At 37.9% G+C, this 18,094-nt stretch overlaps 1 protein-coding gene across 13 annotated transcripts in view; it reads right to left on the bottom strand.

Annotated features, from left to right (window-relative positions):
• The window catches only part of dlg2 (discs, large homolog 2 (Drosophila)), a 104,758-nt gene that overhangs the window by 80,014 nt on the left and 6,650 nt on the right, over nucleotides 1-18,094 (bottom strand). For 8 of the 13 annotated variants that reach the window (XM_017435120.3, XM_017435124.3, XM_017435125.3 and 5 more), the window contains 3 exons: nucleotides 12,897-13,033; nucleotides 6,334-6,498; nucleotides 4,349-4,402 (listed from right to left, as the gene is read on the bottom strand). In XM_017435120.3, the coding sequence (XP_017290609.1) occupies nucleotides 4,349-4,402; nucleotides 6,334-6,498; nucleotides 12,897-13,033 (356 nt within the window). The other 5 variants (XM_017435126.3, XM_037979148.1, XM_017435122.3 and 2 more) reach the window with 4 other exon arrangements.

The following is an 18,094-nucleotide window of genomic DNA, read 5'->3' as shown; positions in this document are numbered from 1 at the left end:
TAATTGTGTTTGGTAAATTGCAAAACTCTCTGGTGATACTAGCTTGCGTCTACGGGCCAAATTGGGATGACAGTACCTTTGTGTCCAAACTCTTTTCTTCCATGCCTGATATTGAAAAACATTATTTAATTTTAGGGGGAGACTTTAATATGATCCAGGATACCTGCTTAGACAGATCCTCAAAAAGAACACTTCCATTATCGAATGCTGTTAAAAGCCTTAATGTTTTTAAAACCCAGTTGGGACTGGTAGATCCATGGAGACATAGAAACCCGGCACTAAAGCAGTTCTCCTTCTTTTCCCTTCAGCTTCTGCTTCTGGCTTTCCAAGCTCGAGCTCAGGCAACCTCTAAATTAATCCCATTCATCAGGTCAGCTACAGGGGAGATTCTCTCTGATCCCAGCAAGATAAATGATAGGTTTGCGTCATTCTACTCAGAATTGTATACCTCTATTACTCCACCCTCGTCACACAATATACTTAATGATATCAGTTTTCCACAGATAGATAATGAATTGAGAGGTCTGGGTGGGCCTATCACTATAATGGAGGTGCAAGAATCTATCAAGTCCTTAAATTCAGGCAAGTCCCCTGGTCCTGACGGTTTTTCCTCAGAATATTATAAGGCTAATATTGACTTTTTGGCACCGACCTTGACAGAGGTGTATAATGAGGCCTTTTCAAACAGGCGCCTGCCTAGTACGCTATCAGAGGCTACAATATCCCTGATCCTTAAAAATGATAAAAATGCCTCATTATGTAGTAGCTATAGACCTATTTTTCTTCTAAATGTAGATTTTAAATTTTTTTTTTAAATTCTTGCAACTTGTCTTTAGCGAGTACTTCCCCACATTACCAGACAGGCTTTATGACAGGACGACAGTCATTTCATAACACCAGCCGTCTTCTCAATATAATCCATACGCCAGGTACCCTATTACCTGAAATAATCGTATCCCTTCATGGCGAGAAGGCTATTGATCGTGTCGAATGGAGTTTTTTATATGAAGTTATGGAACACTTTGGCTTTGATAATGATTTTATCCTTTGGGTTAAGCTGCTGTACTCATCAGCAGTGGCCTCAATTAAAACAAATGACATTGTGTCTTCACCCTTTCCTCTTGGAAGGGGCACCAGGCAGGGATGCCCTCTAGCCCCTTGCTATTTGCCATCGCAATAGGGCCTCTTGCCATCTGATTGCGTGCCGATGAAGGTGTTAAGGGTATTCTAAGAGCAGGTGTAACCCATAAGATGTCCCTTTATGCGGATGACTTGCTCTTATACATTTCTGATCCTCATACATCTCTCCCAATAATATTTAACATCCTAGAACAATATAGCAAGCATTCAGGTTACAAGCTCAACTACCAGAAAAGCCAATTATTTCCCTTGAACTCACTGGCAAGGAGCCTTTCACAGTCAATTTCACCTTTTAAATGGGCAGAAGCAGGATTTCATTATTTAGGAATATTTATCTGTTCTTCTATGTCTAATATGATGAATAAGAACTTTTTGCCATTATTAGAGAGCATGGAGAAGGACTTTGACCGGTGGTCCCTGCTGCCATTATCTTTGGTAGGACGGGCAAATCTGGTTAAAATGGTTATTTTCCCCAAATTTTTGTACCTTTTCCAACATGTCCCTATACTGATTACAAATACATTTTTTGACAAATTGGACAGGAAGATATCGCAATTCTTATGGCTCAAAAAACCTGCCAGACTTCGTAAATCGGTGCTACAGTCCCCCACTTATGAGGGCGGACTTGCTCTTCCCAACTTTAAGCAGTACTACTGGGCAGCTAATATACAGAAACTGTTATATTGGAGACATGACGCTGACGCTTTACCTGCCTGGGTGCAGATTGAAAGGGCGTGTAGCCGTTACTCATTGTCCTCTCTGCTTTGTTCTCAGCTTCCCTTGCCCCTGTCCCTAGTAGAAGACAATCCCATAGTCAGGGCTACATTAACTATCTGGAGCCAATTTAGGAAAAAGTTTGGCCTGCACGGACCCTCAACACAAATTCCTTTAGCCAAAAATTGCAACTTTATGCCTTCAGTCACTGATTTAGTTTTTAACTTGTGGCATGATAAGGGGATCAAGACTGTAAAGGATCTTTATAGCAACAATACCTTTTCATCTTTTGCAGAACTTTCATCTAAATTCCAGTTGCCCAACTCTCATCTGTTTTGGTTCTTTCAGGCCAGGGATTATGTTAAAAAAGTGTTCCCTCACTTTCCCAATCAGCCCCCCGAAACACTTTTGGATACTCTCCTACAATTAGACCCACAATGGAAAAAAGTTATTTCATTTTTATATAATTCTATCAACAATAATACTTCAAACTTTGCAGCTCTTGTTAAAACAGCATGGGAGGGGGAGCTGGGTGCTGGGGTGGAGGAGGAACAATGAGAGGCTGCTAAGAATTTGATTCATAAATCCTCAATTTGTGCCCGTTTAGAAAGCTCGGTATCATTAGTGTAGCATTCTCATGTTTTAGATTATTTATCCAAACTGTACACTTAGTTTAGTTTATCTTGTTTAGCTTTTGTGTTTCATTGTGTTTAATTGTGTTCTGTAACTTTGTCTGTAGTTTTGTTCTTGTGTTGTAAAGCACTTTGAGTCGCCTTGTGCTGAAAAGTGCTATATAAATAAATGTACCTACCTACCTATCTACCCGTCATGCCCTAATCCAGTGCAAAATATTCTATAAAGTGCATTACACAAATGCAAAATTAGCTAGAATTCAGTCATCATCAGTCAGTGACGTGTGCAATAGGTGTGGACAATCGCCAGCTAACCATACTCACATGTTTTGGGCCTGCCCTAAGTTAAGCGGGTTTTGGGGGGACATTTTTAAATTACTTAGTCAAGCATATAATCAGACAATTCTTCCCAATCCATTATCGGCTATATTTAGCATCCCTTCAGACCCGGGCCTCTCGCGTTCTTTAAAACAAGCCCTAGCTTTCACTACCCTTCTAGCTCGAAGACTTGTTCTACTAAGATGGAAACAAAGCATTCCCCCGTCTCATGACCAATGGGTTAGAGAAGTCCTTTACAACCTGAAGCTGGAAAAACTCAGATTTTCACTTAAGGGTTCCACCAGCAAATTTATGGAGACCTGGAGACCTTTCCTATCTTGGGCAGTGACTATGACTTTACTCCCTGACACAGAAGAAAGTTAAACTATCTGTATGCCCTCTTATCTTCTCATTTTTTTTTCTCTCTTTCTTACTTTGTCTGTTTTTTCTTTGGAATGTGTGTGGATGGATGGAGGTGTGTGGTTGTCGTGTTGATTGAAGTTGTCGCAGAGATTGGATCTCTGTTAGCTGTTTGTCTTGTTCTTAGACCTAGACTCGGGGATGTTTGGGGTGGGTTGGGTTTTGGGAGAAATTAGCTTGCACTTGTTTTTCTCACCTATTTGAAACTACTGTGTTTTCTTTTTGTTTTGTTTTCTTATTGTCCTACTGATTGATGCATGTCAAGCTACCAAATTCAATAAAGAGAGTTGAAATAAATAAATCTCACTTCACTTCACTCTCCATTGCTTTGGAAGGTTGAGCTCAGGTACTTGGACTCATCTACCTTCAGTACTCATATGTCTTGCAGCTTCACTGTTCCACCTTTCTCCCATTCATTCACACACATGGATTCTGTTTTGCCTTTGCTTCTGATTGTCTCCAGAATGTAACTCCACCACCCCAGGCTCTCTTTCACATGCTCCCTGTAGATCACAGTGTCATCTGAAAGCATCACAGTCAATGGGAATTCCTGCCTGATCTAATCTGTCAACCTGTTCATAATCACTGCAAACAGGAAGGGGCTCAGCGATGATTCCTAGTGTAATCCCACTCCCACCCTGGACACACCTGTCACTCCTACTGCACATCTCACCACTGTCTCACTCAGTGTACATGTTCCGAAACTACCTTTGCATACTTCACCACGACTCCTAACTTCCTCATAAATAATCACACTTCCTCTCCTGGCCCAGTGTCTGATGCTACCTCTAGATCCACAAAGACACAGTGCAGCTCCTTCTGCCCTTCTCTGAGCTTCTCCATCAACATTCTCAAAGCAAACATCACATCTGTAGAGCTCTTCCTCAACATAAAACCAAACTGCTGCTGATCATCACCTCACTTCTTGACCTAACTTCAAACAACACACAAACACACACACCATCCATGGCTGGGTTATCATGAAACCCAGACAGAATGGACTGAACTCCAAAGCATAAAATATCAATATCTCTAAACAAAAATCCAAAATGTGAGGGTTATGAAAAGTACACCACCTTTATCACAGAAACAGTCAAACAAACAAACAAACAAACAGAACTCACAAAGGAACTTGAGTCAAAAGTTTCAGTGTTGATAATGACTGGAGCAGGGCTTGCCTGGAACAGAAAATACAGGAAGACAGAAGAAAAAGGGTCAGACAAGAACAGGAGACAAGTTTATGGAATGTGTTTGATGAAAACTTAACTGTATATGTAAATTGGCATTGTTGGATTCTCCTTAATGTCCATCTTTTATCCTTTAGAACCACTGCCAGAGTCTAACATATACTAGTAGTGAGAAAATGAAGACAGCAGCAACTGTCTCTCCATATGACTCTGCTGAATGCTTGATCATTGGCTAAGAAGATGTACCTCCTTAACAAATATTTCTCCTGTGAGTTAGATTTCATGTTTCTGACAGAAACTTAGTATCTTGTTGATGAGTCGGCTCCATTATCTGAACATCCTCTTCCTGGCTGTACATTCTTTTGTACCCTTGTACCAAAAGAGGTGGATTAGGTTCTGTTTTTTAATCCAGTTGTAGCTGTCAGCTGATTCCCTCTTATTTCAACTCCAGTTTTAAACTGCATCAGCTGGAGACAAACTTTTTAAACTTCAAGGCAACAAAAAGCACAGGATCTTCTGCACATCACATCCATCAATTGTGTTTGACTTTTCCACCATTTTTAAAGACGTCCTTTGCAACTCACAGTTTTACTTCATTCCGAGTATCAAAGGGTTGAGTTGGTTTGATTCAATTCAGTTTATTTATAAATTGCCAAAGTCACAACAAAATCAACTTCAGGAGACTATACAGAGAATTAACAAATCCAGTCATATTAAATCATATGAAATTCAATTCAGTCCAAAACATCAAGATTTAATGCAGTTCTATACAGTTTATTTAATTCATAGTGAGTACAGCTGGAACTCATCATTGGCGGTCACTCTGAGTTGAGTATGATTATCCTACGTCTAAGTCCTTGTGGGTCTTCAGGTGGGCGAAAAAGCCAATCTTGGATTTGCACGTTTTTGTGCAATGTGGACATGGGTGACTAGTGGTGAGTTGAGCTTGGGCCTTTTTCGTGTTGGCTTTCTACTTCCGGTGTCTGCTGCAACACGATGGAGGTCCTCGTTATACAGTGCAGGGCCTTCATGAACCAGTCTTCTCCAGGCCACCCTGCATTATCTTCAAAGTTTTTAAAGTAAATACAGCACTTTCAATGTTATCCTTGTGCATTTTTTTTACCTACCAGAACACCAATGATAAGCTGGGAATAGAGCGCTTGCTTGAGGAGATGGCAATCTGGGATATGGATGATGTGTCTTGTCCATCGTAGCTGGTGTCAGGCTATGATGGTAATAATGGTGGAGATGTCAGCTTCTTCCAGGACGCTGATGTTGGTGCTTCGTTCCACCCAGCCGATTCTATACATTTTTTGGAGGTACCACTAATGTTGTGCCTCTAGAGCCCTCAGATGCCTGCTGTATGTTCAACACTTCTGATCCAGACAGCAGTGTTGGGAGCACAACTGCTTTGTAAACCAGAATTTTTGTCCTGGTCTGAAGATCGCTGTTTTCAAAGACCCTTTTTCTGATTCTGATAAAAGACCCACTGGCACAGCTGAGGCAGTGTTGTATCTCCTCATCGATAAACGGCTGTCTACGTAACTGAAGTGGTCCACATTTTCCAGTCTAGCATTGTCTAAGTATATGGCTGAGGGTGGGACAGGGGTACCGCTGATATTGGGTGGTGCCTGATAAAGAATTTGGATCTTTTTAAACCTGAAACTACAAACCACAGCTAAAACATTTCTTTTCAGTTTTGAACTTAATGAAGTTGGTTCTTTTGTTGTAAAAAATAGAGGGAACATAAATCATTTAGGTATTCCTATGGCCTCTTCTAAAACTACAGAGGGAATCAAGTGGAGAATGTGCACAAGAGACCATGTTGCAGAACATTAATGACAGAAACAGGATGAAGGTTGGGTTTTATACCAACTGAAAAACAAAAACTGCTCTGGAAGAAAAGAGAATCAGGGACCAACCTTCAGAGGAGAGATGTGGGAATGGGACACGTAACCATGAACTTTCTCGATCTCAGAAAGGCTCTTTTCTGACACATGAACGAGCTCAGGCGTGTGCATGTGGTTGAGGAGTCGTGGAAATCCCTGGTCAGGAGGAAGAGGGGTTCTTTCTTGGTACTGGAGCTGCTGTCAGTTCAAAGAAAGAGAAGAAATTAAAATACAGAAAGAAAAAGACATCTATTTTTAAAATAAAAAGTAAATGTTTACCAAATCGAAAACAACTCCATCAATTCTTAACATAAGATGATCTTAGTTTAAACTCTGTCATGAATTTATTTTATCATGCTGGAGTTGGCATATTAAACCTTTATTTTGTCCTTCAATTTGCAAGTCTTCATTTACATTTTATTTTGTAGCATACAACCCCAATTCTGAAAAACTTGGATTGTTGTGTAAGATGTAAATTAAAACCAAAGGCAATAATTTGCTAATCTCATAAATCCATATTTTATTCATAGTGGAACATAGTAAACATAATTTTTTTTTACTGAAAAACTGTACCATTTTTAGGAAAAAAAATATAAATTTTGAATTTGATGGCAGCAATAAATCTCAAAAAAGTTGGTACCGAGTCAGCAAAAGGCTGACTAAGTAGTTCAAATAAGAAACATTTGGGAGAGCATTTTACAACCATTCATTAATTTTCTTTGCCTGCTTTTTTCCTTTCCACATCACGGGGAGCTGATGTCCATCTCCAGCAGTTATTGTGCGATAGGTGGGGGGACAAACAAGACAAACAATTTCTCACACAATTACACAATTTAGAGTTACCAATGAACATATTCACATTTTTGGTCTGCAGAAGGAAACCAGAGTACCCAGAAAAAACCCAGGTGTGCGTGAGGAAAACATGTAAACTCCACACTGAAAGGCCAGGAGGCAAAGCTGAAAACTTTTTGATGTGAGACGAAAACTCTAACCACTGCTCTGCCATGCCGTGCTTTTGCAACCAGTTAAGTTATTTGGCAAAATGTCAGTAAGAGGACCGAGTATTTAAAAAAGCATTTTAGAAAGGCTGAAAGTCAATATTGGACATCCCAGATCTTCAGGCCCTCAGGGGCCACTGCATCAAGACCAGGTCTGATTCTCTTCTGGACATCACTGCATGGACTCAGGAACAGTTCCACAGTTCACTGAGCCATCTACAGGTGCTGCTTAAATCTCTATCAGACAAAGAAGAAGGAAGATGTGAACACCATCCAGAAACACCACCATCTTCTCAGGGCCAAAGCTGATTTAAATAGCCTTTGGAAAAGTGGAAAACTTCTGTGGTCAGACAAATGAAAATGTTATATTCTTTGGAAAACACAGACACCACATTCTCCATACTGAAGAAGAGAGGGACCATCCAGCCTGTTATCAGCATTCAGTTCAAAAGCCTGCCTCCCTGGTTATATGGAGGTGCATTAGTGCCTCTGGCATAGGCAGATTATACATCTGGAAAAGCACAATCAAGGCAGAAAAGTACATTATAGCATATGCGTATTTACAATGCAACAACATATGCTCCCATTCAAACATGTTTTTCAGGGAAGGCCTTGCATATTAATCCGTGTACGGTTCGTTCTTTGTTTTTTTCGTTTCAAAATAAAATTGCAAAAACAAAACAAGCATGTGTTTTTTTGTTTTTAAAAGGAAATTAGAAAAACAGCAGTTGCAAAAATAAAAAAGGGATACGCTTTGTTTTTTTTTAACTGCAATGGTTAAACCAAAGACAAGCTTTTATTTTGTTGTTAATTCAACGGGACCTTATGGCGGAACCGGAAACAAAGGCCTAAACTCCCGGCACATAACTTTTTCAGTTAACAGTAGGTGGCGGTAATGTACTGATTTAATTACTTACTTGGAATATTAAAGAAATCTTGTTGATGGTAAGATCATCAGCTCTAAATGAAATGCGTCGATTCCCTCTAAATAAGACAAACGTATCCATTTTTAAACTGGTAGATTCTGAAGTGTTAACTGAAAAAATTCTTCTTCTTCTTGTGGATTTTAATGGTGGTTGGCAAGAAACTGAAGGTGTACATTACCGCCACCTACTGGTAACTGAAAAAGTTATGTGCCGGGAGTTCAGGACTTCATTTTCGGTTCCACCATAAGGTCCCGTTGAATTAACAACAAAATAAAAGCTCATCTTTGGTTTAACCATTGCAGTTAAAAAACAAAACAAAAACACACAAAACGTACCCCTTTTTTATTTTTGCAATTGCCGTTTTTCTAATTTTGTTTTAAAAATGAAAAAACAAAAAAACACATGCTTGTTTTGTTTTTGCAATTTTATTTTGAAACGAAAAAACTAAAGAACGAACCATACACGGATTCATATTTCAACAAGACAATATCAAACAATATACTGCATCCATTCCAGCAGCATGGCTTCATAGAAGAGCTTGGGTGTTGAACTGCCCTGCTTCCAGTCCGGCCGCTCACCAGCTGAAAACATCTGATGCATCATGAAACAAAAAGATAAGACCCAGGACTGTTGAACAGCTAGATTCCTACATCAGACAAGAATGGGACTACATTCCCTCTAAAACCTCCAGTAGCTGCTCTCCTCAGTTCCTAGAGGTTTAAAAAAAGAGATGCTTCACAGTGGGAAACATGGACATTAAATTACTGACATCAAATTCAAAATTACCTTATTTTTCTTAAAAATAGTACAATTTCTTAGTTTCAACAATTATTATGTTTATTATGTTACATTGTGTAAAATATATGGGTTTATGAGATATGCAATTTCTTGCATTTTATTTTTATTTACATTTTACACATCTCAACTTTTTCAGGATTGGGGTTGTCCAACAAAAGCCAGAAGTTCCATCCAACCATTTGTTTTACTTGCTTTTTGTGCAGAGATGCAGGGAGCTGGTGCCTGTCTCCAGCAGTCATTAGACTAGAGCTGGGCAACCTGGACAAGTTGCCAGTCCGTCTCAGGGACACATAAGTGACTCACCTAGTGACAATTTTGAGTTGCCAGTTAACCTAAATGTATGTTTTTGGTCTGTGGGAGAAAACCGGAGTACCCAAAGAAAACCCATGTGTGCACAGGAAGAACATGCAAACTGCCTACAGAAAGGCAGCAGCTGGGTTTTGAACCAGCAACCTTCTTGCTGTGAGTCAACAGTTTTAAGTTCAACACTTTAAAGCTAACCTTTTAAATGCCGAAGTTGATTGTTAAAAATAAAATTAACTAAAATAAAATTGTCAGTATATTAAACTATAGTTAAAAGTCCTTAGCTGAATCACTATTGGATTCATCAACATACTGAACATCTTTTGCAGGTGCAATTTGGGATTTTACATATCTGTTTAACTCTTCAAGCCCTCGCGAAGGGAGCTTGGAGTCTCAAACTTTGACATCAACTAAACAGCATCTGTCTGTGCTGGAAAATTTGCCCACATTTAAATGAGGTATTGTGCAGCATTTAAAGAAAACCCCATTCATATTAACTGCCAGGGCAAAAAATATTTGATTCTCAAAACTCAGCACTGTTTGCAGCACTCAATTAGGGTGAAACGTTTACTGCCTAACCAGAGCTGATGGTATTTGCACCTCTGAAGACAAAACTAAGAAAGAGGAGCAATCTGCTGCACTGCTGCCTTCCAAAAAAGATGGTAGTCATGTCAGGAAAAGTATAATTCATCGGCTCATTCGGGACAAGTATCACATTGTTGCATCTACAAGTAAATTGTCAAACAAAAGTCTGTAAAATCCAGTAGCTGTGTTTTTTTGTTCAAAATACAAAATAAACAAATAAATAGATAAAACATTATGGTTCTAGGACATTTCAGCAGATAGTGCTTCACACACAGATGTTAGATATAACTGAAAGCAACTTATTGCTAGGCAGAGCAGTACACCACACTTCACTCTCGCTGTGGAGAGAGCACCATATGCTCCAGAAGGATCTTTTTGAATAGTTATTCAGTGAAAAAAGAATGCAGTGATGATCAGTGAGGCCCAAAAATACAAGGGTGGAAGATAATATTTATGCTCCTGTATCTGTGTGTTTTCATGTGTTTGTCTTTTAGCAAAATATTTCAAGAACCATTGGACAAATTTAAATAAAACTCTCAGAAAGTAGCCAATGGATGTACATCAACAACTAATTAACTTTTGGAATCAACCTGACTCAAGATGGCTACCACAGCCAACTAATCTTATAAAACACAAAAAATGCTATAACTCTTTAGCTCTGTTTTAGAAATATTGACCTAAAACTTGGTGTGATAGTCGCTAAGAATTGTTCACAACTAACTTTTCAAGCTTGACATCTTGCAATAATAAATGAGATTGCACATAACATTATTTTCAAAACTTTGGCATAAAAGGCAGCAGGAGATGCATGTTTTCCTTTAAGGAATGCTAGGTCTTTAATTTATAACAAGAAAACCAATCCCACTGTTTGTCCTGAAACTAAAGTGTACCTTACATTGTTTTGTATCATTCAAGAGTTGTCAATTTTCCCACACTCCAATTTTACATCATGATTGTATTACTTTTAAAACTTGTTTTAAAATGTTTAAGTATGAAAAGAATTACATGGCAGAAATCTTCAATACTTTAGAGTTGACATGTAGAATTAAACCACAACTAAACACAGCACACACAATAACAACAAAATGTTTTACATGTCAGGTTATAATATAATACCCATCTGGTTATTAGCAGGGCTTAATTTTTTTAACCCTCCCGTGGCCTTCAGGTCAAATGGACCTGAAGTTACAAGGGCTTTAGGAGAGTTAATACAACCTCAGATGTAGGCTGACATTTGAGTGGTATCAAATCTTTGCCATCACTCATTGATACCCCTGAAGAAACCAGTGAAGAACATGTCAGAGTTACTGCCAAACACAACTTACTAGCTGAATCTAATAAGCGTCAGACTTACAACCATCCTGTGAAGTCAATACGTAAGAGTAAGATCCAACTCCTGGGTAACCCTCCTAAACAAACACTAAAAGTCTTAAAGCTACAGTACATCACACACCACGTGAAATGACCCTGGTACCTGTTCAGTGGAGCCATCCTGGTTTCGGTTGCAGATTTTCACTTTGATAACTGCCTTCATTTGTAGATAAAGAAGCACCTATACACTCACAGTCCCCAGGTGTTCGTACTGTACACATTTCCAAGCTCAGACTTCCTGTGCCAGAGCAACAGAGCTAATCTTTTCAGGTAAGGCAGCTCAGGCAGCCTCGACTTATTGCATTAGAAGGAAGGAACACTATAACCTCTTGTGTTAGGGCTGCTGCTCATACAAACAGACTGAATGAGACTAATTTGAACTCCTCTGTGCAGATAGCAGTAACCAAAGTGCTAAAAGCTTGTTTCATTCCCTAAAAAACTGCTGTGCACTTAGTCTTTAAACCCGTCCTGTATGCAAACCAAACACATATATTCTTCACTAATATCTTGGCATTTTGAATAAAAAGGGTTTCATGAACAGAACAATAACATAGTAAACTCTTCATTAATTCCAACAGAACTTTTTGTTGACCATATACAAAGGCTGTCCTCTACAGAGCGCACTTGTTGATATTTCTCTTTCTCTGCTGATATTACTGTGCAGTTGATAATCTCCTTCGAGTTAGTGACCTCATTGTTGTTTGGATTACAGAGCTAAAAACTTCATCTTAAGGAATCAAGTGCTGCTTGGAAAAGATGTGCTGGGTTGAATTAAACTTTAGTTCATGTAAGAAGAAATGAATGAAACAACAAAATGGATACAAAAAAAGAAGTCTAGCTCACATGTTGAGATATATAGTTCAACTACTAAAAGATCTTTAAAAAAAAACTAACAAAAACATACCAACAAAAAAAAAAATGCAAGACATAAATTACTGTTATGGTATACGTTAAACAGACAAAGACTTTGGGCAACTGGAAAGCTCAAAGCAAAAAGTTTGGTCATGATACTATCATTTCTAGATAGATTCAGAGTTGTACTGCTCCCTCTGCTGGAAACAAGACAGTGCTAAAGCAGTTACATGTTCACATGAAGACCAACCGTATCAGTCAAACTGTAGCTGAACATCCACACTGTACCTCACTGTGACAAATTTAACATTTCCATCGTAACTGAATGTTACACGGTAAATAACTGTAACATTCACATTGTAAATGAGGTTGTTACAGTTTGTTACTGTAACAGTATGCATGTCGAAATATTTAAAACAAGTTCTTCCTTAATGTGACATTAACAATATGAAGTATTTTGTGTAGATCCATTATTATAATCAAATAAAAATCCATTTCATTTCCAGGTTGTAAGGCAACAAAAATAAAAGCACACCAAAGGGGTGAAAACTTTTTCAATCCACTGCATATAATGGATCCCAATCTTGTGTTCAGGTAACACACTACGAAACAGCACCAGACACACTGTTGAATTTTAAAAACAAATAATAATAATAAAAATCCTAAACATGTAAAATGTTGTAGCTTGGTTCCTGATTCATATTTACCTTTTGTTGCCCAACTCATCTTCTTTGAACAAAGCATAAGCTCATTAGAGACTCACCTCCTCCAACGGACTGGCAGAGGTTTGTTTAGAAATACTTTTCTTGCACTTGTCTGCCATGCTGTTGACCTCCTCCAACTTTTCCTCACAGCTCTTCTCAGTATTTATCAGAGTAACTTCATAAAACTCCCGGATATCTGTGGACATACAAAGTTCACAACAAGGCTGTAGAGCTGAGAGTCAACCCCAACACATAAGTTGAGTGCTAACAGATTGCATAAAATCTCAGTTTAAAACTTTGTTATTAACTATTTAAAGTTAATGCTGTTTGTCTGCTATAAAATATTACATGTACCACTGGACAGTTTTTTAATAAAAATTGTTAGATGTACGTCTACAATTTATTAAATTTTGGATCCAACTCCATTCAAGATGGCCACCAACTGACCTTAGCAAACACATAAATGTGGTAGCAGCTGAGAGGCGTTCACAACACATACCCAGAGCATGGCATCCCATTATATTGTATGGGATTACGCAGAACATTATTTTCAAGGTTTGACCAAAAAACTTTGTTTATTTCTTAACATAAGATCATCTTAAAACTTCGGCATTTCTTCATGAAATGCTAGGCCTTTTATTTGTAACCGTTTTAACAACTCTTTCAGTTGTACGCAAGATTATAAAAAGAAAAGCATGAAACCCTGGCTTTAACTTGCTGCACAATTGTGCAAAGCTTATTATAGAAGTTGTAACTGTATGATCGGGGTTTATTCATTCATTTCACTTGACTCTTTCTGCAGAGACTGATCTGAGACCGAAGTCCAATGGGCAGAGGGAATAACTTACTTTTTCAGACAGTAAAACCCTGCTGAAATTTATTAGTATATATTCAAAATTGTAGCTGACTAAAATTAAGTGTATAGATCACTTTGGAGTCTGTGAGTGAGTGTGACCAATACTTTGCTGAAAAACACACACACAAAAAAAAAATCATACGTTGGGGAAACACTAGAAAACTTTCAGAGTTTTTACAGATTTTGAAAAGGTTTGGAGTACACAGTAACAGACTAGTTTTAACAGATTTCTTCATGACGAATGAAAGACTGGGGATTACACACTTGACAACTGCTGCTGATGAAGGATCACAGACTCATGATTCATCAAACCAACGAAAGCCAACTGAAAGCATTGAACAACAAAATGACGACAACGTAGAGTAAAAAAACATTGACGACAATTGTCCCACTGCTGCTGTTATCTGTGGTGCCACTGGGGGGTGGGGGGTGTCTACCTGCAGCTCATGGGGTAAAATGTCCAACGGGAAAACCAAATCTATATCCCCAAACACAAGTAAGCTCCAGCCACCAGAAATCTGTTTTCTGTATTTGAAAACTAAATCCAGTAAGTGAATTAAACCCCTCTTTTCCTGTCATATAGATAGATTTTTTTCCACCCATTTGCAAATAATAATCGCTTAAACAAAGTAAGAAACTACAGCTTCCACTTGGTGGAGGTGACGTGTTTCCTGTGACTGGAGGCCTCTTATTTTCAGTCAGTCACTCCCCCACGATCTCCAGCTAGATGCTCTGGCTGCTTGTCTGACACTGGGTCCCATGAACTGACTCAAACCATAAAATCAAACAAAAAAATTTATTTTGCAGCTACTTCGCAAATCAGAAGTAAAAAAATGTAATAATTCATAGAATTCTGTTGTTTTTTTCTTGTATATAATCAATACAGACTTCCAGAATTTTAACTTACTAGCCGATAAAAAATATTTTTAAAGGGATGGTTCAGTGAGGCCTGAAACCAACGCTGAGAACCCCAGGTCTGCAGGGATGTACCTCTGCATTCCTGACTGGACCAAATAAACCAGTTTCAGACACAGCAGCCATTTAACAAACATCAGTAACAAATCATATACATTAAATCTGAACTGTACAGTCAGTTCACAGACAATATAAGGTTCTAAAATCAAAGTGGCATTTAAATTTAGTAAGGTTATTTAAGTGGTAGTCTACAACATTCTTTCTTAATTATTATTTTTGATAAATAAAATGCCATAAAAAAAGTAAGCTATGTGACTGGACGGGCCTAGGCCCTGCTCGGCCCATATGTTGCGATGCCCCAGCCATCAGTGACATTTTCCACATTTTTTGTATAAATTTCATTGCAATCCATAAATATTTTGCATTCAAATTTATTTACAAAAGCTAAAACTTATTTTTCTGTGAGAAACATAGAACTAGGATTTCTTTCAATCAAACTGTTATTCCAGTTTTCCAATGAAAAAAAAAAAAAAAAAAAAAATCAGAATTTTTTTTTTTTTTTAAGTTTGTTTGTTTTGCTAGGTTTGGTCAAACGTTTACAGAAAACTGTTAAAACTTTTTACCTCATTTGTGTTTCCCATTTTAAAGTTATCATTAACATACGTAGGGTAATTTTGCTGTCTATAACTATTTTTAATCATTTTATTTAATGTGTTCCATATTACATTTATGTTGTTTGAGTTATTAGTCAATATTTTTGCTGTAGTATTTCTTTCACCTTTCCCTTGAAATCTTAGTGAACTTATCCTTATATTTTTTATATTTTTCTGCTTCTTTGGTTCTTAGTTTTACAAATTATCTATAGCGTGTATTCTTCTTTATCTTAACATTCTCTAATCCCATTGTAATCCATGTCCAATCTTTCCGTTTTTGTTTTCTATTTAGTGTTACAAGTAAATATGTTTTGTTTTTTTATGTATCACATGTTTGGTCAGTATCAGTTACTTTATCAACAAATTACTTTTTCTGAGCCAGTAAGTTATCATTTAAAGCATTCATTGTTTTTTCTGTCTTTACTCTCCCTCATTTTAATTTTCTCCTCCTGCCAATTATTCGTATAGTTTTCATCCTAAATTGTAAAGACAGGTAGGTGATCACTGATATCACTGAAGGATAATCTACTTGTTTTTTTTTTGTTATCATCAATAAATATGTTGTCAGTTAGGGTGGTGCAGTGTGTAATTATGCTGGGTCTTGTAGATGATTGGTGGCTTTGACTTGCCCAATAGCGTGAGGAAATTACAATTCCCATTATGTTTAAAAACAATGAAACTGGGAATCACATCTCTTGCAAAACCTAGTCATCTTTGATGATACCCTAAGTTTTAATGAATAAACCTTTATTTTCATATAAATTGTAAGAAGAATGACGCTTGAGTCCTCATTCAGTAACTTCCAGAAAACAAAGTAGTGCAGTGGAGATGATGGAGGAGTAATCCACATTTGGATCCACTCTGCAGTGATGGAGTTCAGCTGGAGGCACATGCCATGAGCCAGATTAGACACAACCTAATGCTTTGCAAGATGATTACATCTATTTCAGGAGGCTATTATTCGGCTGCAGAGTTCTGTTTGATTGTATTACATGGACCTATTGTTTTCAGCCCTAGCAAGGCAAATGGTAAAGCCAGACATGGAATGGAAGGACATTTAAATGCATGTCAGTGCGAGCAGATAATAAAGGGAATTCCTGGGGAACAGCTGTTTCATGGTATTATGTAACTGTTATAATGTAGAGAGGATTAGACATTAGATTAAAATCCACACATTAAAATGAAAGCAGTAGGGAGTTCTGTTTGGAGACTCAAATACAAGCTCAGGCAGCAGCTTAGTACCAAAACACTTAGTAAAATTTATTTAGTCAAACGAAAAAATGCTGTACAAGCAGAAAATCTAAGAACAGCATAACGGAAAAAGGAGGACAGATGACAGAACAGGAAGTGAACAGAAATACAACAAACAGGGTCTGATACTGATCCAATGAACCAGAGCAGATTACAAAATGACAGGCGAGGTGAGAGACAAACATCTTTCTGAACACAGTCTGTCATATGTTCACAACAAAACAAATTCTTTAAATTTTAAACAATATCACTGCATGAAATTTCAAAATGCATTAGCTTTGCTCTATAAAACTCAATAGTACTGTGGGATCTATTTTTTTAAGTTAGTTATAACAATGCTACATTCTTATTTTGAAGAGTATCCACAAGTTTTATTTTGAAGCCCCATGTTAAAACATCTTCCTGTTTCCATTTAAGTTATTTGGAAGTAAAAGAAAGAGAAAGTCACTGTTGAAGAAATCTCATCAAATCTCCACTAGAGTTTGTCAAACGTCCAGGAAGACTCCATGGTCAAGTGCTTCTCAGCAGCCGGCCCAAATGGAGATTTAATCTGAGTTTTCTTCAACAGAGTCTTTCTGTTTGTCCCTCTCCCATAAAGCTCAGACTGGTGAAGAACCTGATCATCAGCTGTTATCTGTACAGTCTCTCCATCTCACCTGCTGAAGCTTGGAGCTCCTTCAGAGAGCTCCCAGGTGTCTTGGTGGTCTCTCTCTATTCTCCTTCTTCACAGTCACTCAGTTTGTGAGGACGGCCTGCTCTTGGTAGATTTACACATGTCCCATATTCCTTCCATCTCTTCATGACGGATTTAAAAAAACTTTTGGGGATTTTTAGGGCATTGGAGATCCTTCTGTCTCCATCCCCTGACTTTATTTTTTAATAATCTTTTCTTTGAGCTGAATTAGGACAGTCACTTTAAAGGGGGTGAACATTTATGCAGTCACTTATTAACATTACACGGGGGGCTGCAGTGGCTCGATGGTCAGTGCCGCAATCTTGTAATCCTGAAGTTCGAGCCCAGGTTGCGGCAGAAAGACAAAACAATTGTCAAATCGTTTGTGCAAGTTTTCTCACTGTGGCAACCCCTAAAGAAGGGAGCAGTCGAAACTTAATTTACATTACACATTTTTCTTCCTGTCTGATTTTCATGAGTCTTTCAGGCCTTAGAAAAATGTCAAACTTATTTTCACAAAACTTATTAAATGCCAACCTTTTTTCCCCTGTATTTTCTTTAAAAAAATTATAAATCTGTCATGTTTTTCAGATTTCTTATGTCAAAATATTCACACACAAATATGAAATTAACTTTTCCTCAATATATTTTATTTATCTGTCAGAACAAAGTTGACTGGATTTTATTTAATCTTAAACTTTCTTAATTTCTTACATTTAAAAAAAACAAAACCTTTTTTTCCTAATCTGTCAAGTCTTGGTGAGATCCTTTAATTTGGCCGTGTAATTACCCTTCGGTTTGATGCTTTGCTTTCAGTATGAAGTCCTCCACCTCCGTTGGTGTGTGGAAGAGGTAGCAGTTACCGCAATTATCACCAGGAGCTCGCTGGATAATGGGGGGGGGGGGGGG

The sequence above is a fragment of the Kryptolebias marmoratus genome, linkage group LG13 (genome assembly GCF_001649575.2).
Source record: "Kryptolebias marmoratus isolate JLee-2015 linkage group LG13, ASM164957v2, whole genome shotgun sequence".
Classification (NCBI taxonomy): Eukaryota; Metazoa; Chordata; class Actinopteri; order Cyprinodontiformes; family Rivulidae; genus Kryptolebias; species Kryptolebias marmoratus.
The sequence above is the reverse complement of the archived record's forward strand: the minus strand, read 5'-3'. Positions and strand labels throughout refer to the sequence as shown.